At 41.1% G+C, this 24,221-nt stretch overlaps 1 protein-coding gene across 17 annotated transcripts in view; it reads left to right on the forward strand.

Moving 5' to 3' along the window:
- Positions 1 to 24,221, forward strand: part of ABLIM1 (actin binding LIM protein 1) — a 189,870-nt gene that overhangs the window by 133,003 nt on the left and 32,646 nt on the right. For 10 of the 17 annotated variants that reach the window (XM_085064787.1, XM_085064785.1, XM_085064775.1 and 7 more), the window contains exons 7-12: positions 5,732 to 5,819; positions 10,250 to 10,308; positions 10,412 to 10,454; positions 15,049 to 15,092; positions 19,308 to 19,385; positions 21,475 to 21,630. In XM_085064787.1, coding sequence (XP_084920913.1) covers positions 5,732 to 5,819; positions 10,250 to 10,308; positions 10,412 to 10,454; positions 15,049 to 15,092; positions 19,308 to 19,385; positions 21,475 to 21,630 — 468 coding nt within the window. Of the gene's footprint in view, positions 1 to 5,731; positions 5,820 to 10,249; positions 10,309 to 10,411; positions 10,455 to 12,636; positions 12,700 to 15,048; positions 15,097 to 19,307; positions 19,386 to 21,474; positions 21,631 to 24,221 lie in introns of all 17 variants that reach the window. The other 7 variants (XM_085064791.1, XM_085064781.1, XM_085064788.1 and 4 more) reach the window with 4 other exon arrangements.

The following is a 24,221-nucleotide window of genomic DNA, read 5'->3' on the forward strand; positions in this document are numbered from 1 at the left end:
CCTTCATATACACCTAAACTAAGGGTGATGAAGGTAGTGAATTCACAGATTTCTGTTATAACTAGATAGAAATGAAACTTAGTAAAATATAGTTCATATATTTCTTCTGGATTGCTTCTGATTAACTACATATTCACTTAGTGGGATTAGGTTTCTCTGTGCAAAAATCTAACAGAAGATCCTAGCAGGGATGATGCTGAAATCCTGGCATAGGCAGTACATCTGTGTTTTTATTTGCTTTGCTCCTTTGCACTGCCCACAACATTGTAATCAGCCACTTTGGGTTAGTGTGGGTACATTTCTTAGTTGAGTGGAATTCCCTTCTTTATACTGACCTGCTGTTAACTGTGTTGGTAACATGAATTCTCAGCTTTGGTCCTGTGTGTAGCAATAGGTGGATTTGCCCCATACAGACAGAATGAACAGCTCCCATAAACTATCATAACTGATAGTTAAACATCTCACTTGTGTGTGCAACTTGCTCAACTTTGGGTGTTGCAGGAAGGTGAGAACTCAGAGCTGACAGTGCAATCACTAGTAACTTCTGGGATCTTACTAAAGCAAACCCAGTTGGTATTTAGCTGCCATGAGGCTGTTTCTTCATGCCAGCAGAGCAGTTGCACAGCTGGGGATTTAGTCTGAATGATTACTCACATCTCAGCTATAAGGATAAACTCTATTCCATGCAGTGAATAATTGCATTGCTGTCAGCAGCAGCTGATGGGTATAACAATGTTGTTTGTCAATGGAATTATCTCTAACAAGTTACAAAGTTTATTACAGTCCATCCATTAAGGAATATACTAGCATGACATTGTCAGTCGCTGTTGTAATGCTGGGAAGTATTTTCGTACAAAATCAGACACTGGGCATGAATTAACAGTGCAAGTGTTCATAACAGCAGGGCAGCTGGGGTTTTGTCTCACCCAAGGCAGCACAGCAATCAGTGGAAAGCTCTGAGGTCTCCCATGTCTGTTGCTTCCATGTTGTCATTCAGATTTACAGTCACGGCCTCACGCTCCATTTCCCACTTTTCCCCAGTCTTGTGTGTTGCAGCTCCACCAGCTTGGGAACTGTCAGTGTGAGCTCTGCTTCCTGCTGCTGCATCCTCTTGCGGGTTGAACAGAGGCAGAGACTGTGCTGAGAGCTGCTTCTATTGAGATGTTGTGGCAGTAGTGTAAAAAACAGCTTTAGAAGGTCTACATTTTAAAGGTGCATATTAAACAAGGACTAATTTTTTAAACATTTTATTATACTTTCCTTCCATTGGTAGTAGGAGAGAAACTTATGGTAGATTCTGAAATCCTTTGGAAGCAAAGAAACTGCACTTTTTTTTTTTTTCCTGAGGACAGATATTTGTAGTGACTTGCTAAACAGATAAGAGCCTGGGAAAAATGAGTGGACAGTTTGGGTCAGGATGTTATTAGAAGCAAATTTTGGTCTTCATAGTGTTTATGCTGTTCCAGCCGCTCGTGAGATCACAGAAGCCTGCAGAGAAGGAAACAATGGAATTTGATGTTACACTGAACATCAAACAGGGTTGAAGGTTCTGTGACCTCTGCAAGTAATTAAAATAAAGCTTCACTGGAAAATGGTAGGCTACTGCCACAGTTCCTGTTTTACAATTCATGACATTCCTTAAGGGGTTTAAAAGATGACTCTGAATTATTCTTTGTGCTGCTCCTTAGTCCTTAAGAGAGTTAAGGAATCGAGTCATTCTCCTCAGAGTCATGGTAGAAATAAACATTGGATAGGTTTGTCAGTCAAATGGGCCTATTATAACTGTTCATAAAAACTAAAAGAAAAAGGAAATAGGGGAAGTGCTTTTACTCTTAAATGTACTCTTTCAACTACATAATAGTTTTTGTAGTATTTAAATAGAAAAGTAAAGCTTTCTATGTGTTTAATAGCTCTCTGTCAGGTGACTGCTAAGTTATCTCTGAGAGTGAGCGAGTGCAGCTGTGCAAATGTAACACAACAAATATGCACTTAATTGTGTCCTTTGGCCAGCAGAACATGTCTGTTGGTAATTAGTTCTTCCTCTACCAGACCCACTGGCATGTGAGCTCTCCTAGCGGGATTCTTGTTATTGTTCTCTCTGGCTCTTGTTCACTGTTGTTCTGGAAGGAAGGACAGAGCTGAAGGCATGAGTAATAGGAAACCTTAATCTCTCACGTTCACCAAAGAGGAAAACATTTATTTAATCAGCCTAGAGCTTTACAAGCACTCAGAGAATAAAAGTTAGTCTTGTGGGAAGTGGGGGCAGAGGGGTTGGACTCAGAAAATACAGTCCTGGGCTTTTGAAGTGCTGCTACCCCAGGGTTCGCGCTGGACGTGAGCTCAGCACAGGTACTTTTCCAGCTGGATTTTTGGGACATGTTGTGTCAGCTTGTCTGCAGCTGTATCTGCAGCTCCTGGCTTGGAATAATTCTTGCAATACCCACCACTGCCTTCTGTGACAAGGAGGAGTGACAGATCATTTTTGGCTTCAGGGTGTCCCCAAACAAGTGAAGTTGACAAAGTGGAGGCGAATGGGTGTTGTGCACATTGTGAAGAATTTGTAGCATCAGTGGTGTGAGAAGAGGCTGTTCAGGAGCTCAGAGCATGGTGTTCAACTGGTGCTCCAAACACTTCCCAGCCCTCTAGTTGACCCTTTGAACTGCAGGAGCTCTCTAAGCTGGGTGCACACAGTGTAACAGTGCCTCTGTTCTGCCACCTTCTCACCCAGTCAACAGCACAAGGTCACTAACCCCCAAACAGAGGGAGCTGTCAAAGCCCTCTGTAAACAGCCCACAGAGGCTTTTAGAATGTCTTAATCAGCTAAGGAGGATTTGTAATGTCCAAGTTGATGTCATTTAGGAGAATAGCATGCTGGGAAAAGGCTGGAAATTTATAGCTGCTGAAAAGGTGATCTACAAAAAATTCGGTATGAAAAAATTTGGTTTCTCATTAACAACTACTACTATAGGTCTTGGCATTGTCATAATGCATAATAGAGCTTTTACTTTTGCTCATGGTACTTGGAATATGTCCTCTGCAGAATAGGCACATCCAGCTTCCCTATGTAGCCCATGATCCATGGATCCCAACTGTCCTTTGTAAGCATTAGAGATGTGATTACATGGTTTTCTTTTTAATACTGGTTATAAACCATACATTTCTGTTATGGTTTTCCTTGGTAGCCTTTCTCCAAAGCATTTTATGTAGGACATTAAATGTATTTAACCTGATTTTTGACTGGGAAAATAAAAATCAGTGTCGATACAATCCACAACATTAGCATAAAATCAAAGGGTTTAGTAGCCCTAAAAAGGCAAAGCTAAATGCCTATTAAGTGTGAATATTTCATTGCCTTCTAGATCCAAAAGGTTTTCCTAATACATTATAAATGACTGATTTTTACCAATTTTCCCAGATGATCACAGCAAGTCAGGCATAGCAAGATGAGTCCTGAATTAGTTGAGTTTCAGAATGTTTTCCAGCAGATATCCATTGTAGAAAGGATCCCACTCATGAGTTGTAGAAACATTACAGAGGTGGAAAACTCATGAAACTGTTTAGGAAGTGTTTAACAACAAGTGCAGCTGCTCTGGTGTGTGACTCCCCCAAAACCTCTCCAGTGCAGGGCGTGTTCTCACTTTGACATTGCAGGGTTGTGTTATTTGGGGTGTGGTGTTCATTCATCATCACTCACACCAGGCTAAAATTTGGCCAGTTGTGTCAGTCTTGGGGAAGGACCTTGATTAACTTGAAATTGATCTCTTTGGCTGTTTTGAAGAGGCAGGTGTACATGGTTTAAACTGTATTCCCTTGACAGCAGCTTATCACAAGTTTTTCCAGGAAAATAAAACTTCAGAGAGGCCACAGGTCTACCCATAATAATGTGATGAATTCTCGATTTCTTTATCCTATAAATTCCAGTCTTGGTTTAAATTAATGGGACACCTCAGAGGTTAAGTAATTGCTAGGGAAAGTCAGAGATGAGGAAGACAGCCAGTAATGAAAATGATAAAGAATGAGCATTAACTGTGTTTTTCTCTCTCAGTTCAATATTGGCTTTGTTGCTGCAAGTAAAACATCAGTTCTGTTTTCTCCCTCATTAGCTTTTCTTCCTTGAGAAAGCATATTGTGTAGTGACATTTCATTCTCCCTTTCAGCAGAGACCCTGTTTTGCCTGATAGCTCTAAATCTGCTGTGCAAAAAACCCCCTAAATCCCATTACTCTTCCTGTTTGGTGTATTTTGCCCCTAAAGAGCAAGAATCAAAGCAAAGGAAGGATCTGAGTAAGAGAAGTGCAGCTTTTTTGCAACTGAATAGTGAATCGTCTGGCTAAACTAACAGCACACTAAGTCCTCTTCTCTGGCCTTGTATTGCTGAAATTCCTAGATGGGAGTTGTTAAAATTGAATGCTGCAACTTCAGCTGTAGAAGAGCTGGGTGGTAGAGCTGGTTTTCTGATACCTGTCAGACACTTTAATCCATGTACTTCATCATATAAGTACTTTTAAATAGAAAGGCAGTATAATGAATGTCAAATGCGAACCAAAATTATGTTGTTATTCTTCTCAATAGACATAATGAAAGGTTGGATTTAGTAATGTTGCAGTCTTAAGTACAATGAGGTAGGAAATGCTTTTGATGCCATTTTACAAGTCAGTTGTAGAGTAAACAGATACTTTGTCCATATAACATCTCAGTGGATGGGGAATATTTGTGAAAAAGGACTTGAAGTTAATTTGTTTGGAAAGCCAGATGCAAATTTAAAGACTTTTAGAATTCTTTACTTGTCACTATGAAGGGTAATTTTCTAGAATTAATTATTTTTCTATTTAAAAGCCTGATGTGGGCATTGTATGCTTAGTTTATGATGTGATGAAGCTAATGTATTGATTGCTTTGCTCTCCTAAGGAGAAGAAATTGCATTAATGTTTGTGTCTTGATTTTTCCTGTCCTTAAAGGCCTGAAATCTGATCAGCTTTCCCTATTATGGGTATCAATGTATTTAAGAGAATGAGTGACTCGGTGGATTTGGATTTGGGTAACAGGATCTAGGGTATTTAGGACCTTTACATCAGAAGCTCAAATTCAGCTCAAGCTGTCTGTGCGAGCATAGCTTTTGAAGTCAGGCATCTATAAATGAAATTAATGATCCCAGAAGTGGCTCTAGAAAGCTCTCTTTACTAATGCTCATATCAGCAGTGTAGAGACAAAGGCCAAGGAATGAAATGTGAGGTTGAAAACTCATTCATCGGCTAAATCCTTCCCTAACAATGGAGCAATTGAGAAAAGATGTGTTTGGCAAAATGAGAAGACAGCAGGTTTACACAAATTGACTGCACTGTGACAGTCATTGCCTTGGACTGCTAGATGAAGATTGAAAAAGATGTTTGTCAAATCATGGGGAACAGATATATTATGATGTAGCTCCTAGCCAGGAAGACACAGATTACTTGAATGGGAAGGTGTGAAGAGGAAGAGCTGTTCTGTATTCTTTTCTCTCACAGCCTTTTTCCCAAGCAGTCCCTGCTGGCCTCTGTTGAGGACAGGATAGACCTCAGGGCTGAAGCAGTGTGGCAGAGCTTACAATCTCAGTGCTATTCATCATGAGGGCAGTGTTGTATCCTAGCAGGTGAATTAGAAGAAAAGGGGTGATGGTCAGTTAGCAGACAATGGGTGCTCACAAAGCAGTGCAATGGATTTGTCCCTCATGTCCCTTTTTTGGTTTTTTTCAGGCAGGTGACAAGCACTATCATCCAAGCTGTGCACGATGCAGCAGATGCAACCAAATGTTCACAGAAGGAGAAGAAATGTATCTGCAAGGTAAGGATGTCTCCATTCCAAAGCAAGAAAATCAGACTTTGTTGTTTTTCTGTCACAGACCTCATCTCCATGTAATATGGCCAAGGAGGACTATAGTCATCCTGTCTTCAGTAGTGTTCTCATATTTTTTCACTTGATATCCTTTTGCTCCATTAGGTGGCCATAACTGTGGCTTTGCAGGGACTCTGCACCCTCGCTGTGCTTGCTAAAGCTATGTAGCAAAAATTAAATTTATTAGGCTGCCTCTGAATTTGGCATCTCATGGATAGGTTAGACCCAGACTGGTGTATGAGATACCTGACAAAGTGAAGGGATTTCCCCTGATTTCTGCTGATCAGTTTCTCTGCTCTTCAAGACCACACTCCAAACTGTAACAGGCAAGGGAGAAACTTCCAGAAGCTGCAGTGAGTTTGTTTTGAGCCACATAGACCTCATTCCTCATGCACATTGACAGAACTTCTCCTCCAGTTCTTAATCATATTTGCTTCCTTGCTTACTTCCCTATTATCTGGTCACATATCTCTTTTATTCCCATTTACTTTATTTTTATATCTTTCTACAGTCACTTCCTCCTTGTATGTTTATTTTCATCTCCCCTTTCTTGTTAATGGTCTCACACTCCCAAGAATTGCCAAGCTTGTTTTTTTCATGATCTTTTAACATAAAAAAGAATATGCTCTTTTCTTTGATTGAAAAGTAGCCTTCATCTGAATCCCACCTACTCTCTGAGAGGATAGCATAGTAACTATTAAGTTACAGTTATTTTTGTTATTTTGCTGTAGTATTGCTCTTGGTAGAAGGATGTGTAATACCCATTTATGTAAGCCAGAAATAAAAGAGAAAAAGGCAGATACATGGTGGGATTTTGTATATTACACTTAGGTTAAAAAACTTGCTGTACTTGAAAGGAATGTAGAAGAATAGAGAAAAAATTATGAAAGTGTGGTCACTGCCATCTCTTGAAATCCTGAGAAGAGGTTCTTACTGGAGGAGTTCCAAAATAAGACAATATTGTTGAGGCATTCCTTTGAAGCTAACTTGTTTTATTTTGTAGTATGTCCTTCCTTACAGTCCCTCTCTCTCATCTCTCACTGACCTTATACCTTAGTCATCTTATTCCAGCTGTGCACAGAACAGGATGTGAAATGGTGAAGCAGCTCTGCTTTGCAGGAGCCAGGAGAGGCTGGAAGGGGGCTGGGGGAGGTACTGCTTTCTGATGGCAAATTGGAAAGACTAGATGCAGTTAGAGCATCTGGCAAATGTGAGTTTTGTCACACCATAGTGAGATAAAGTACAGGCAGAGTTCAAGATGAGCATCAGTTCATCCTTTGCTGTCATTAAGAACAGCCATTTGCAACTGGTGCTGTTTGCAGCAGCCTAGCAGAGAGGGGGGCTTTGTGTTGATTGAGCAGGCTTTGGTGCAAATTTCTGCTGATCAAAATGAGACAGAAGGTATCACTGTTACTTAAACTAGGCTGGACTTTGTCCTGGACAAGTTCAGGTGATAGGAAAGGGGAGAAGAGAGAAACCTGGCTGCTTGATCTGCTGTTTTATTAGTGTATCTTTCTGTGGTTATGAATCAATGTTCCTTGCGCTCACTCTGTCTCAGGGGAAGAGCACCTCAAATTGCATTGCTTTATTGTTCACAAGATGTTTTCTGACTAAATAATGTAATTGCTGAGTGTGCTCCAGACTGTCCTGCCAAAGCTTTCCTTGCTGAATTCAGTGTGCTTCTAAGTGAGGACCTAAAAGCCTTTCCTGTGCAAAGCTCTCAGCTGAAATGCACATCCTGACTCCATCCAAATCACTAACCCTAGGGTGCAGAATAACAGCATTCCAAGCATTTCTCCAGAATAAAAATACAGCACCACAACAATAAAGCTAGAACAAAAATCGTGTTGTTGGTAAAATACACAAAAATAGGTGGTTTCCATCTCACTTCTAATTGTCCTCTCCCTAGGATGTGAAAGCACTGTCTTGGTATTGCTTTGTATAATAGAGAAGCTTGGAAGAACTGTGGCAGAAACTTGTATTAGAGGTGTGCTGGAAACCTGCAAAAGGAGAAATGGAGAAACAAGCTCTCTGTCTTGGGGCTTTCTGTGTTAAGATGGTTGGAACAATGCTAGCAGAAGTCCTCTGTCTTGGCACTGTTTCAACACAGGAAAATGAAAAAGAAGCAGCACGAGAAACTGTCTCTTTCCCACTGACTTCCTGGTAATACATTATTATATGGGATGCCCTAGAAAGCTGTTGCTGAGCTGTGATTGCCCAGCATTTAGAGAGATGCTGATGTTGAGATAATGGTATGTGCAAAGTAAAAAGCTGAATAAATGCACGTGCTAGTTGGTGTTTGCCAAGTGAGCAAATAAACATATGTTAAAAATGGGAATAATCACAATTTGCTAAACTGTTTCTGGTGGTAAAAAAGGGGAGTGATGCAGCTTGGGAATTTGCACCCTTGCAAGCATTTCAAAATAGATTGGCGTGTTTGGATGAATACTATCTACAACATGTAGGTGGCTCACAGTTCAAGATCACAACAAATATTTCCATTTAGCTTCTTAAGCCTGCTCTGTCTGATTTGGATATTTAAATGTCACATATTTCAAATCTCTTATCATTTCGTGAAAGAAATCCCACAACCCTTAGCTAAGTTTTACCATGAAAATTACATCCAGATTCCTACATTTCTTGTTCACTTCCAGCATTCTCACAGGGTGTCCCTAAAATTGCACCAATTTGTGATAAACACTGCCTAAAATGCAATGACAGCTTTCTCTTTGATGGCAGGGAAAATTTAACAGAAGAGCATCGCAGAATTGTTAAGGTTGGAAAGACCCCTAAGATCATCAACTCCTACCATTAACCTAACAGTGAGGTACAGAGCAGTAGGGTTCATTTTTCTCAGGCCACACAGGAAGGAAGCTCACAGCTGGACTTGAGACTTGAACCAAAATCTTCTGTTTCTTAGTTCATCCTTGAGCAATAGGTGTCATATTCAGAAAAGTATTGCTCAGATCACTTTGTATAACATGAACTTATGGCCTTACAACATGAACTCTCTTCCTCCTGCATGGCCAGGGCACAGCTCCCTCCTGATCTCACAGGCTCTGCAGGGTCCTGGCTCTGAGGCTGCTGTTTGTTTACAGAGAAGGCTGTTGCTGCACTTCTCCCTGTCGTCTGATGATTTCCCTTTGCCAAACACACAGTTTCTTCCTCCTCCTCTTCGAGTCACAGCCAAACATCTCAGCCCCTTGATCCAGAGTCACGGCATTCTCTCCTGTCTCCTGATGGTGACTGTGCTGTGTACTGCTGGGAAGTGAAATGATTCCTGCTGCTCTTTACTTCTGTACCAAGCCATGTAAGGGCTTGTTAGAAGAAAATTTGCAGGGGCTCTGACCCATCCCTCTGCTGGGCTCTGAGGGTGGGGTTTCCTCTGGCTGCTCTTGAGCTAATAGTCACCAGCAGGAGACCTGGACTTGGATCTGTTTGGTTTCTTTGTGGACAGAGTGAAGAGGTGATGTTCCCCCCTGCAGATAGTCAAGGCTCTGGGTTGGCTTTGTGGTGACTGGAATGAAGTATGAATTTGACTGCAGCTGCAGTCAGTGTTAAAAATCAGTATTAGTTTTTGCTCCATTTCATCTTGGCTAAACCTGCCAGCAGCTTCCCAGCAGTGACCACAGTCTACACTCTGTTCCAAAGGACAGCTGAAATGGGATGGAAATGCTCCTTACCCCTGACACTGCTCAGTCCTTGGGGACAGCCAGATACTTCTACTTTATGGCATAAGAAAGAACCTCATATTTTGGGAAACAAACAGCAGAGGACTTGACATTTTTTACAGGATGTATAGCTGGTATATGCCATGTGGAAATACCAGTGCCAGTGGGTCACACACAGCCCTGGCTCTTGCCTTGTGAATTTTCTAATTTTGCTTTTCCTTTTGCATTTTGCTTGTGGGAAGAAGTGACCTGAGTAATAATTTGCAGTAACTGAAAATGACACCTATTGCTCAATGGACTTATAATCAGAACTCCCTTTTTATGTGGGGCAGTACCTCAGGGGAGAACAGATCAGGTAACCATGGCCCAGTTCCTTTGCTCTTACCCTCCATCCTGCCAGAGGAACCCTCTCTCCTTCAGTTCCTCCAGCTGGTGCTTGCTGACTGTTGCTCCTTGAGGCTGCTTGAGTTTTAATTAAGAACGTGTGCAAAGTGCTTTGACAGCCTCAGGACAAAGCTGCTGTAGATACGCCAAGGATTTGAATATTTTTTTGTATTTCCCATGAGCTAGACTTCAATGTGAATTGCTCTCATAGTTGATACAGATTCAGCATCTGATGCAATGAAGATATTCTCTTTAATAACTGACTTGCCACGACCAGAAGTCACCTGCTTTGCTCTGAGTAAAGATGTTTTTTTCCTCCCTCAGGTTCCACTGTCTGGCATCCCGACTGTAAGCAATCCACCAAGAGTGAAGAGAAGCTCCGGGTAAGCTGAATTCATGGCTCAATGACACACCATACATTTTGCACACACGATAATTGAATGTTGTTTTTAAAAGAGTGACTTTTTCCATGTTTTTTTCACATAGCTGTCACAACTCTGGCAGAATATACAGTGGAGGCACTTCAGAGGTATTGCTCTGATTTTTAGGCTTACCACCTTCACATACCTGTCTCAGTGCACTGCCTTAAAGATAGTGTCATTTACTGACATACAGACGTGGCCAAGTATCTAAGACACTTCATTTCATATCTCAATTGTTGTGAGAGAGACTCTTAAGGAGAAGATATGAACAGGGCAAATGCTATCATATATTTTAGTGGTTTTGCACATCTGTGTAATTGCTCTATAGTTATCCCCTGTTCTGTGTGGTTATTTGCAGCATTTAGACAAGATGAACTCTTCTTTCTTTGCCATCAAAGTAAGCTTCAACCTAAAGTGATCCTGATTTAAATGCCAAAAAGAGCCACAGTTACCTTTGGAGTCATGTCAGCATATTCAGACAAACTTTCTGGGTCAAATCCTCTGTGACAATAATGCTGCACTGATAAATGCTAGAGCCTGGCTTTTTGCATGAACCAGGCAATTCTAAGCCCTTATTCACTGATTCATCCTCTGGACAATTTTCTTTTTGATGTCTCAGTTGGTCCCTTGAATTTTGCTAATGTGCCAGGATATAAATATTAGAGACTGCATATGAATAAAATGTCTTTCAGATAAGGAAACTAAGAGGTGCTGGTATGAAGATACCTATGCCATCCTGTGGGTTGTATTCTGTGTGGGGCTCATTCAGAGGAAACCACATTTAGCATTTATTCCAGTATACTGGTCTGTAAAACATCCCCCACAGAAAATTTTTATGGCCATAGGTAATGTGCAGATAAATTCTTGTTGAGCAGAGCTCATGTTAGTGTGGGCAAAAGCATAATTGGTACAGATGGGCATGTGGTCTAGAATGGCCAAACCTCAGTGCAGGTAACATCCAGCATTCACACATTGTTCTGTCCTCCCTTTTTGTAACAAATCGGAAAATTATACCAGACTGGATTTTCTTCCTCATTTAACAGTTTGAATGTAGGACAGTATTTTGGCCATGTTTGAGTGTCATAATGCTTGTGCCTTCTGGAACTTGGTTGCAGTAAAATGCCTCCTTTTCACTTGGACCCAGGAGTCTTGTCAAAGCACTCCTGACTACACTGTGGCCCTTACTAGCCTTCTCCAGCTACCTTATAAATCAGTTGGCTTATTTCAATTCCCCATGAAAATGGCCACAGTCCTCTTCAAATATTTCTCTTTTTGTCAATATTCTCCCCCTCAGCTAATTTTAATTGAAGTGAGCAAAGTAAATCAATTAAGTCACCTGCAAGGCTTTACCTGAGTGAGTTCTTGCAGGGAAATGAAGTGAAGCTAAAGAAGGCATATTGAGGGAGCATCTGAGCAATGTCACAGCACAGCTGTCCAGCATCACCCTGCCCCTGGAGGATACCTTCTGGGCAGAGGTTTAATGTCTTTAAAAGGCATTGATAAATGCAGTATGCTGAAGCTGGCTGAGAGATGGACCATTTTTAGCTTCTATGGTACCTCTTAGATAGTCTCTGTCTACCCTGGTGCACAGTCAGACACTTTATTCTAAAATCAGCTGGAGTTCACTTTGATGACTTTGACATGTGCTTCATCCTGTTGACCCAAATGAAGGCAGTAGCCAACAGGTAGGTACAGAAACAAAACTAGGGGAACTGTGTGCTATTTGAGCATGTCAGCACTAAATTGAGAACTGTACTTTGACTGAATGTCAGTGTTTTATTCAGGGTCAGGCCTAGGTTTTCTGGTGGTTCTGCAAAAAGCCAGTGCCATTGCCTATTTGCTTGCTGGGTTTCCTTTCCCTATGGAACAAAACAAAACAAAAAGCCCTTTTATCACTGAAGCCACTTCAGAAGTTTTCAGCAAGTTCTGTTTTCTCTCAGTAACTGAATTGTGATACAAACTAATCAGCATTCGAGCTGGTCAAGATCTGAGAGGGAGTTCATGAAAGCAATGGTTGCTTTAGATCTTTTCCCCACAGATATTTGTGGAAGTTTACAAAGACAAAACAAGCAGAAAACAAAGCAACCATATGCCTGTTACAAAAATATATATTGTTTAGGTGTTTATTTACAGCTGTCTGGCTGTTCATAATGCTGCAGCAGACAGTAAGTAACAGATATTATAACACAAGTAGATATTAATAACTTGATTGAAAAAAAGAGCTTAACCACTGAACTGGGGAAACTGCTTTCCTTTTCACTCATTTTTCCCTTTTGTGTTTCATGACAGCATTCCTCATCTGAGTTCTTTTATCCAAAGAGTCTGGTTCTGCGCAGGCCACGCTCTGCAGAGGTTTGCTGTTGTGTTTTCATAGTGTTGATAATGATCTTCTTTACTGAGAAGATTCCTCATTATTGTCATTTGCTGCGCTTGCTACTACTCCTGCCACACAGCTTTCCTGCTATCACTTGCCACCATGGGCACTGACGCTGTATTTTGCATCACTTGTTTCAGTGTTGCTTGTTAATTCTCACATTTTTTTATTTTGTTTAATGAAATGCTTAAAATTAACTTTTTTTATTTTAGATTCAGATGAGCTTTTGGGGGCTGTAGTATTGGTCTTCTAGTATTCCAGAAAGTTTTCCTTCTGAAACAAAAAATTAGAGTGCAAATATGAAGCAAACAAAAATGGTGGAAAATATCTGACTTTAAAGCAATGGTTAAAAAGAAATAGTTTTCCATGAACAATGACTTATGTTTTTAGAGAAAAAAAAACCTGTCAGTTAAGTCAGTTCCTTTTCTTGTATATATTTGACCAACTACCCATGAATACTTCTATGAGAGAATGCTTACAAATTCCCAGGTTTGGATATATTCTGTGTGCTGCCTGGGAGCATTTGCCTCTCTCATCTGGTGCACATCCACATCTGATTGCAAGGTCCTCTCTGTCCTCTTGATTCTGGAGTAGCTTTCTACTTTCAGATTTTACTGAGTTTGCTTTGCACCTCCAAACACCACCCACTCCCATTTCTTCTCCTTCAGGGCAGTGTTTATTTGTTGGCTGTGTCTGCTGTGGGACGTGTGGCTGTGCTGATGCACCTGAGGTAGTTTTCAGCTGATGCTGAGGTCAGAGCACACTGGTGTGGACCCAGCCCAGGCTGGCAGCAGGCAGACAGGCTGAGGGTCCATGCTGCTGGGTTTCCTTGGTGTTGGTTTGTGCAGCCTTCACATCTCGAATTGCAGAGCAGATGCAGTCCTGTGTCAGCCAGGGCAGGGTGTCTGTCAGATTCAGCCTGCAGGATGGTGTTGGATGGTGGAATGCAATGCTGTGATTCTGTGGGGGTTAATGCAAGCCCTCTACCCTTTGTCCTGCAGTGGTTTAGTTACTTAACTACTCTTGTTCACCTCTTTCTCTGTTAGGTACAAATCTGTGTATCAAGGAAATTCAACATAAAGATGTGTTATCAGTGCTCCTAAGGAGAGCAGTGTCTCTTCAGTCCTAGGCTTTATGAAATCAAATGTTGGAGTCTGAGAGCAGCAGACAGTGAGGCCGTTTCACTCATCTTCTAGGCCAGTGTAGTAACTTTTTGCATTCAGCTTAGTATGCATGTGTCTGAGTTTTCAGTGTTGAAATCCAGGAGCCTTAGGGTTAAAAAAACAAATCCTATTCAATGTATTAGAAAAATATGCAAGGTAAAATAGGAGCAGCCCACATCAAAATAAAGGTATGTTCTCCTTCTTGCTTCGTAGACTGTGTAGTATACAATTAGCTTAGGGTCAGATGAATATGCTCTTGTGTAAATTTAGTCAGTACTAAATTCTTTTTAGGTGTATGTGCTGTTCTACAAAGTGTAACTCAAGGCAGAATTTGGCTTCAAGTCTTTTTCTACAGAGTAGACACAATGATACTGTCATTACTCTTGCTATAAAAGTGGGCCAAAGCCTTGAAAAGTAGTTTGAAAATGGTAGGGTGAAATCCTCTGAATTCTTTGAGAAGCTTGTGTTGAATTCAGTATATTCTGGACTTCCCACTTTATTTCCTTGTTCTTCCCATTATACTTTCTCTTGATGAAGACTAAGTTTGCATGAGTAGTATTGTAGAAGTTTGGTACCAACATACCTTCAGTGATTACATGCTGAAAATTCATTCTTCTCTCTGTCCTTTGTGTCTAGAAAGGAAAGAAAAATTAGTTGTAACCTATTAATATCTGTGTCTGTGTGAGTTTGAACTAAACCTGTTCACTGGTTTTGTCTTGATGCATATTTAGTGCAGAGAAATGAGGAATGAATGCATTTGAAGGAAACAGTCTTGTAAGGAGAAAGGGTGCAGTTAAACCAGCAGAGAGGCACAAAGAATGCTCTGACATTGAGAGGCTTTGTTTGTCTTGTACAGCCATTAAAAATTGCAGAAATCCGTAGGAAATCCATATTTTATGAACCCTGTTTCCAAGTCCTAATTAACTGTAAAACCTTGCAATTGATGGAACAGGTAGTCAGTGTAACAAATACTGAGAAACTACTGAGAAAGTCAAATCCCTCACTGTTGCAAAGTCTGTCTGCCCAGTAGAGAAATTCCATCCTAATCTTCTATTAGTTTATTTATAAATATGCTTCACTTAAAGTAGCTTCTGAGGTTTAGAGAATTTTCTTAAGCTATAATGTTAAATGTTAATAAGTGAAAACATATTCATTCTTCTGCAGCTATTATCACCGCCTTGCATAATGAACTCTATCAAAAAATTAAGGCAGGTACTGTAAATGGTGACGATGCCTTTGTTAAACGATAGTGCATCCATTGGGCCAGATGTTCTTGGGATCAGTTTTGATCTGGTTGCCTGCACTTGTAAGTTTTTACAGAGCATGATGCTGAACATCTGTACTTGAGAATGCCAGAGCCACCACATTGTAGCAGCACCGGGATGATGTGAATGGCTCTAGCGGGGTTGTTTTCTTATTATTTTTTTTAAGAAGTTATTTATTTAGATGTCGTACCATGCATGATGACATGACAAACAGGGGTAAATGCAGATGAACATCTTAAGCTTTGTAGTCTAATATTAAAATATCAAGTTAATCAATTTGGGGCGTATGCATGGGTGAAATGGTAATTGAGCACTCAATTCACAGTGAACCTAAGAGGATGAGCATGACAGTTGGTATTACCTCTATCATTCTGCAGATGAAACTGGTAAAGAACTTTTGTGTTGAAGGCAAATGCATGGAATGAAGAACAAAAACATAAAAATAAGAAGTCTGTGATAAAGTGGGAAATACTGAGAAGTCTTGCAAATACTTTAGATGCTTTGTGATCTGGTTTTTCCTTTGGCTCCTTTGATGACATGCATGAATTTTTCTTGACTGAATTTTTATTGATTTTTTTTCATATACTTCATAGACTTTCTGTATTTGGTACAGACATCCTATATTGATATATTTACTACTGTTACATCCATTTGCGTGGAAGAGGAAAGGAAAAAAGCGATGACTCTTCTACTGTCAGAAAATGTGGAGAAGCCATGTACCACCAGAAAAGAAAAAAAGATTAGCTCTTCATAGAAATTTCCTTTGAATATCTCTGCACAAAGGTGGCTTTATAAAAAGCTGGTTTTGAATCCTTCAAGGAAAAGAACAATCACATAAAAAACGTTTCAGATCTGTTTGTAGAAGGAGTAAGGCACCTTAACTTGTTTTGTTACTGGGAGTGTAGAACAAGTGTCACAGGGCTATTGTGGTGGAAGTAAATACCTCTAAATTATTGCATTCATATTAAAGATTGTGCCTCTTTTCTTCACCTGTTTTCTTTGAATAATGTGTGAAAGAGATGCTCTCATGTTATCTCCACATCTCCAGTGTCAAAGGTGACATCAGGGCTCTCCCTATTGGTGTTTTAACTGTGCTCTGATCAGCTCCCCTCTCAGGTGGAATTTACACCCCAGTGCAGTGACCTCAATAGAGAGCTTGACCTCCAGTGTGTCTCTTGCCACCTGTTTAAAATACAGAGTAACAATGGTGTCACACAGGGTCAGGGATGAAAGTGTAACGTTCAATCTAATAAAAGCCATGCCTGCTCACACAGTTTCAAACGGGAGCTGTTATAGGTCTCTTAGGAGAGGAGCCAACCATAGAAACTAAAAATATGCTAGAGGAACAGCTTATATCAAGGAATCTTTTGTGTGTGTTTCTTAAAGCAAGCAGCATAAATGTTTTTAAGTGCAATGCAATTGTCTTTAGGGGAAAGTGCAAAGCTGTGAAGGATTCCAGACCATATGGGAAGAAGCAGAGTAGGAGAGAGCCATCTGTGATGGAAACAGCCTGTGGAACTCGAAATAAGAAACAGGGCAAAGTGAGGCAGGAAGGGTGAGAGTAGATGTACAAGTCCTTTTTCATGCACTGTCTTCAAGGGAATGTTGTAGACATAAGGAAGGTACAGGGCTGGGAGCTGCCAGAGGAGCCTCAGAGTTCCAGGTCTGCTTGGATTCAGCTCCTCAGGAAAGGAGCAGGGTGTGTTCAGGCAGTGGCTGGCAGCAGGGTATCCTGCCCAGGCAGTGGGGAGCTTTGCAGTAGGCAGAAGGTACAATTGATGTACACAGAAAGGATTACAGAAAATAGAAAAGTGGTTTAAAGGGTGTCATATCTGGCTCATGGCCTTGTTAATGGGATGGTAAAGAGGAACTTGGAACAGAAACAGAGGGAGGAAATGAAGAACAGGTGCTACAACTTGCCAGTCCATCTGACAACTCCTCCTGTACTCCAGGGTTAAGAGCACCTAAGAAAGTTATTATCAGGATATGGCTGAAAGTATCTTCTTAAGGTGTCTAACTTTATGTAACAGATTCACTGAAATGATAAATGCAAGTGAATTTTTCTTAAATGAAGAGAATTTTTGCAGTGGCTCTAAGAGATGAGACTAAGGAGCTGGAGTGAGGACTGAGAATTTCTTGTTGTCTGAGGCAATTATAAAAGATCCGAAGGGCCTGCCAAGTGGGAATAAGCCATAACTGCCTCTAACACTTGTTTTCCTACAACAGGGAGAATTGAGCAGACAAAACTCTCAAAGTATGTCTGCCAAAAGCCAAAGGTAACAGAGACACCCCTAACAGTACCTCAAGTACTTAATACTGTTCCCTATGTTGTAATGAAAACAATTGTTTTCCATAGTAACTGCAGCAACATATTACATGTGTCTCCACTCAAACACAGCAAAATGGAAGAATGGAAAGGGGAATAAAGTGTTTCTCAACTGCAGCCAGATTTTCCAGCTCAATTCTTGTAACATTTCCATGAAACAAGTGCTTGTTGTTGGGTTTTTCGGTTTGATTCCATCATGGGAGGAGCTTAAGGGCAGATGAGAAATTTCTGTTCCCTTTTGAGATGCAGGAATTTGCAGCTACAGAGAGAAAAGAAAAGAAACATGTAAAGGTTCGTCTGAGAAAATGTTCTCAAACACAGTCTGGAGAGGATTTGTGACTGTGTGAGTCCACAGCTACATCTGCTCTCTGTTTGATCCGAATCTTACGTTTTTTGGTGGAACATATTCAAAGCCTTTTGTTTCTCTAACCCTCCCTGAATGTGGTGACTTCATTTCAAAAGTGAAGTCAGAGAAAGCCTGCTGTATGATCCATGACTAGTCTTCAGCATTTTAGATACAGATGGTTCCAATAGCTTCTCTGCCTTTGAAATTAAAAGTAGAAAATCTCCGGGGTCAGTTGAAGGGTTCTTTCAGGAAATGTATGCTGCGAGATAAGATAGGTCCAGTAGCCTTTTTGTCTTCACTCCAGTATTTCCTAAGAAATAGTGAGCCAAGCTGTCAAGCCTTGTTTCTCTTCAGGTGTTCCTGAAGGTCTCTTAGTCCAGGGGGCTTAATGTCACAAGCTGATGAGGTAAGGATTGTTTACCAGGATTGAATTTTGAGTGGCTTTGAAGTATCCCACTGCAGTGGTGTCATCAGAGTCATCTGCTGACGTGAGGCTTTCTGATGGGATTTGGTTCTTTGCAGTCAATTAGGGAGCAAAAAATTGTTCAATGTTTCTCAGATGCAACTGGGATATGGTTGACTACCGTTGTTTGTCTGCTGAGTGCCAAGTTTAGGGGCAATTGTCACAAAAACCAGGGTGACTTTTGGTCACATAGAATGCTTTTCAAATGCATCAGGTTTTCAGCATCCCCACATCTTGGTGACCAGTTATTTTGTCTCCTCTCACAAAACTTCAGCCAGGGCATCAGTGTCTATTTAGTCCTGACAAAGTGTTGGAAAATCTTCTAAATGTAGCAGCACTGGCTCTGTAGGGATGAGAGTGTTCTCCTGAGTTTTGGTTTGCAGGTCATTGTCATTTAACATCATGACTTTTGCACTATGGGGAATCATGACATTTCAACCAACATTTGACTTTCCTGCTGCATCTTGGTTGTGCTGCAGATGTAGGGAACAGCTCCAAGCAAAGGATTTCAGGTCCTTCTACTTAGGAAGGCTGAATTCAGTTCTGATGATTTCACTCCTAATGGAAATCCAGGGATTGAACACCTGGAAGGAGATAACGTGTGTGCTGTGCTCCTCACAAGAGTTTTGTCTGCTGGACTGCTGATCCTACAGTGGTTTGTGAACTAATGTGTTGCTAAAATGACCAGCAGGACTATCCTGGATGGTTCTTTGTATGGCTCCTACAGTGTCTCTGGCAGGTGTTGTTTGGTTTTGTTCATTATTGTTGTCTAGTCTTTTACACTGTATGATTTAGAAAACCTCTTCCCCTCTCACACCACTCCTTCCCTTACCAAAAAAACAACCAAAAAAAGTAAAAGCCCACTTGCCTCACAAGATTGTGAAATTTGCCAGAATGCTTGCATTTGTCTTGACGTTTTTTCCTAAATTCAGTTATTTTCAAGATGTGTGCAGATTTCTTCACTTAAAATTGCCAATGTTAATGGCTTCAGACTGCTCTCAAAAGTTCCCTTTTGTTTTTCAGCCTACAAGAACATCATCAGAAAGCATTTATTCCAGACCAGGTTCCAGTATACCTGGCTCTCCAGGCCACACTATCTATGTAAGTATTCCTGCTGATGGATAAGCTGCCCAGACCTTGCTTGCACATGAGCTACTCATGCTGAAATAAATCCCTTTTATACTGATGCTTTATTTTAGTGCTTAAATTGTTAAAACCTTCACCATGTAGCTTTTATAACTACAGGATCTCAAGAGCAGGGTAGGCCTTTTCCAGGTCACATTTCTCTTAGAAAGGTGCAGTAAATCTTTTGATGTCACTTGGTGGTGTGAAAAGGGCCTGAGGGCAGAGGGGTCATTCGACTTTGTAAGGATTTTGTGAGATCTGTGCTCTTTGATACACAATATTTGAGAGATCGGCTCTCTGCACGTGGGGAACAGGGTCAGCTACTCTGAAAGAAATTGGCTGATCCAACACCTTCCATTTCAGATGTTCTGGTTGTGAAAGAAAAGGTGGTTTTAATTTAGAACAAAAATGTTATTAAGCATGATGTTGAATCACTGATTTTATAGATTACCTTAGGGTTATATAGATAAAAATGTAGAACAAAACACAGAAATTTGGCAGTTATATTTATAATAATGCAGAAAAAATGTCAAAATTTCAAATCTCACGTCCTGAGTTAAACTCTAGTTCTTCTATCCACTTCAACAACCACAAAAATAAACTGATATATGAAAAGTGTTGACACTGCAGATATCAAAAGACAAAGCATGTCATGGAGAACTGCCATTCTGTGGGTAATATCAGATTCATAAAATGTAGCTTATGGAATTTAATTGCTGCTCAAAATCACCATCTGTAGGGCAACATGGTAGCCTAGATCAGGGCCTGAAAAAATATCTGTAGTAAATTATATTGGATTTAGAGTATTCAGGCATATTTGCAGCTCATTAACAGACTATGACAAAAATACTACAGAAATAGCTTATATTAATATACCTAAATATTTTAATTGGTAAAAAGTCTTAAGGTATTTTTTATATATGGTAATTAACAGCTAAATAGATTTGAGTATATTTTTAGACAGTGAATGTCCTAACTATTTCAAACCTTACTTCTCTGGCAAGAAATGTTTTGTATTGTTTTTAGTTTGAGGCATTGCTTAAGAAGCACTAAGACCAGTGGTTGTTAGAGAGCTTGGGAAGGCAAATGCATGTTAATCTGAAATTACTAGGTGCTAGCACTCAGGAAGAACAGAACTGAATGTGAGCTTTCTTATGCAAGTTACTATGAATACATAAAGTATCTAGTAGAAGTGTTGAAAGACAATTTAAATACCTTCTTTCAGTTTTAGTTATCAATGTATTTCTGTAAGGTAGGTAAAAATGTATGATGATGTTTTTTGAAGTCTTTCTGTAAGTAAAGAAAGATATTAATTACCTAAACTAAATGTAAGGTCTCTTTCTATCTCCCTCTAATGGGTGCAGCTGACTTTGGAATTTATTTCCCTTTTCCATTTTTTAGCTAGTCAAGATCTCCTTGCAGTCTTAGTGGAAAAAGTAGTCCATGTAGCTGGTAAGGAGTGGATGCTTTAGTCAGAAGCTTGGGCATAGGATGAGTGATGAATGCCATGTAATGATTCCATTTGGTGTAATAATTCCATTTGGGAGTCTGGATACCCAATCCTGACAGTCCTCCTTGTCTTTTTATTTCCTTCCAATAAGTTCTTTTTCCTCTTGTGTGCACAGTTATTAATTGAGTATCTGTCTGTGGTCTTCAGCATGAAATCCTTTTGTAATCTCTGTGATCTGCAAACTGAATTGATGTTATCACCCATTTTACACATGGGAAAACAAGAGCAGAAAGGTGAAAATACTTGCCTGAGGCCACAAAATGAGTCATTTGCAGAGCTGAAGTTTTGAGCTCTGTACTGGGGATAAGAAACTTTTGTAAATAGATCTATATATGCCATGTTCTTTCTTCCCTAAGAGAAGAGAAAACACTGTGAGCTGCTGCAGAGGAGGCCTGCTGGAGAAGAACAAGAAGCATTCACTCCACATGTAGGGTGCCAAAAAGAGGTTTCCATAGCGACAGCGTGACAACAAATACACAAAACCGTAAATTGTGTAAAACAGAAATTGCCAGTGCATTTGTGTAAGTTAATTTATCTTCTGTCTTTGACCTTTAGGCAAAAGTAGACAATGAAATCCTTGATTACAAGGATTTAGCAGCCATTCCCAAAGTCAAGGCCATTTATGACATTGAACGTCCAGACCTAATTACTTATGAGCCATTCTACACTTCCGCCTACGAGGACAGACAGGAGAGACAGAGTCTTGGAGAGGTAATGACCCCCCAGCACCTCATTCCACTGTGCACTGCATCCAGAGCCTGCTTTGCTTCCTGTCAGCACTCCTGGGATTGCTGTGCTGCTGCTGTTCACACTGCTTTGTGTCTGTCTGATCTGGGGGTACTGGGAACACTCCTGCTGCTGCCAGTGTGGGAAACTGCAGGGTTAGACACCTGCATTCATCTTCACCAGCAGAGGAATGGCAGGGGGGAGGCTTGCAGGCTGTCTCTGTGTGCATCCTCATCACTCCCATGGATAGCCTAATCCTTGGGAATGGCAAAGTCCTCAGGATGTGAGGCAAAAGCCAATGTGCTGCTGTGCTGTGGAGCACCAATATTCACAAGATAATAGGAGGAATACCATGATATTCTGTGGACCAAGAGCAGCAGGATACTTATCTCATACATACTGAAGGGAAGCACATATCACCAGAGCACTTTGCCAGACGCACTGGATAAAATGTGAACTGTGTCAGGAAGAAGTGCTCTCCCACCTGGGAAAGCAGGTTAATTGTATCCTAGAAATACCTGCATTACATTTTGATCTGCTGACATTTAGTAAGGATTCTTGTATCATGCAGCAATAAGAAAAAGCTATGTCATTGATTCTTCTAAACTTGTATGTGAAGGTATCTTTCAGGTTGTTGGTCCCCAGTTTTCTCAGGTGAATTTCCATAGCTGCAATTACTATTTACATGATGCCAGTGCAGTCTGTGAAGCAGGTTTTGTCATGTAACACCATCTGTCTGTGAATCAGACTTCCTGAATGCAAATCTAAGTGGACGTGGAAATTTATTTACTACTGCAGTCTCATTGACCTTACTGACTGTACTGAATTGAGTATGAAGATAAGCTGAAGAAAAAAGAATTACTGTAAATCATTCAGGCACCAGTGGTCTGTAGATTACCAGATCAATGTGACTCATAATCTCCTTTCTTATCACTGTTCTGCCCACCAGCAGGTCAGAACTGCATCAGTTTTTCTCCTTTGTTGTTTAATGTTTTATGGAGTTAGTTTTTTAAATCATGAGTTGGAAATTCAGCTCAGGAATAAAATAAGAGATTAACAGGTCAGAACATTACAGAATTTCTCCCCTCCAATTTATGTTGGTCGTGAATCCAGCTGGCCTCTGGTTCAAAACCCCTGTGAGATGCATTGGTGACCTCTGACCAGTCCCAACAGGCCTGACCCATTCCACAAAACCTGCTACAAAAACAAGTCTCTTGTTAGTCACACAGGGAGAACTAATCTCACCAGAAAAGGTGAACTGTTTGTTAATCCTTAAAGGGAAGCTTCTTACTGACAAAGCAGTATGTTGGAAGCTGATAAAGCAATATGGTGTAAGTTGCCTGCTTTTATGCTTGTTCTGGGAATAAGCAAAAGCCTTCGGGGTTTTCTTACACCATATTTTCAACAGAATTAAATTCAGTTAATTTCTAGTGACTACAGAAGTTTGTTCTGGAAACAGAAGGGGCTCTCACCTTCTTTTCAGAAGATCTTGGGTTTTCACCCAATGCTTCTGCTGACTTCTGTCACCTTGGGCAAGTTACCTCACCTCTTTGTATCTGTTTCTCCTCCCTTCCCTTGCCCTAATGAGAACACAAGCCCATTGGGGTGGAGTGATCCCTTACCCTGTGTTTGTGTTGTGGTAATGGAGTGACAGCAGTCTTGGTACAACCTACATCAGTCCCCATCATCTTTAAAAAGCAAAGAAGGTGACAAGTTTAGTTGCAGACAGGGATTCATCCTGCATTCTCTTTGCAAAGGGTGTGTATGTGGTGGTGGTAAATAAAAGGGGACCCTCAGTTTATGCTTGTAGACTAGGAATGCCCCTCACCATGGTTTAAAAAGAAAAATAAAAAGCAATCACCAGTCCCAGCAAAAAAAGATTTGGGGTGTACAAGGGGAAGCATGCAAAGAGTCACCAAAGTTAATCCAGAGATGGACACAAACCTTAACTATAGGGAATGGGCTGCAAGAAAATGATGCACTTTAGCCACAGAAAATGAGAAAACACACAGCATGGCAGAGAGAAGACAGGGTGTGAGGCTGTGCTCCCAGCTGCAGTGGCAGGGCAGTGCCCAGACAGGTTCCCTCCCGTGATCCCTCTCTCGGCTCCATCCCAGCTCCATCCAGGCTCCATTCCTGCTCTATCCAGGTTCCATCCCAGCTCCATCCATACCAGCTCCATCCCTGCTCCATCCCTGCTCCATCCCAGCTTCATCCCAGCTCCATCCATCCCAGCTCCATCCATCCCAGCTCCATCCCTGCTCCATCCCAGCTCCATCCCTGCTCCATCCCAGCTCCATCCATCCCTGCTCCATCCCTGCTCCATCCCTGCTCCATCCCAGCTCCATCCCTACTCCATCCCAGCTCCATCCCTGCTCCATCCCAGCTCCATCCCTGCTCCATCCCAGCTCCATCCCTACTCCATCCCAGCTCCATCCCTGCTCCATCCCTGCTCCATCCCAGCTCCATCCCTACTCCATCCCAGCTCCATCCCTGCTCCATCCCAGCTCCATCCCTGCTCCATCCCAGCTCCATCCCTACTCCATCCCAGCTCCATCCCTGCTCCATCCCTGCTC

Source organism: Lichenostomus cassidix, chromosome 6 (assembly GCF_008360975.1).
Source record: "Lichenostomus cassidix isolate B80296 chromosome 6, HeHo_3.0, whole genome shotgun sequence".
NCBI lineage: Eukaryota > Metazoa > Chordata > Aves > Passeriformes > Meliphagidae > Lichenostomus > Lichenostomus cassidix.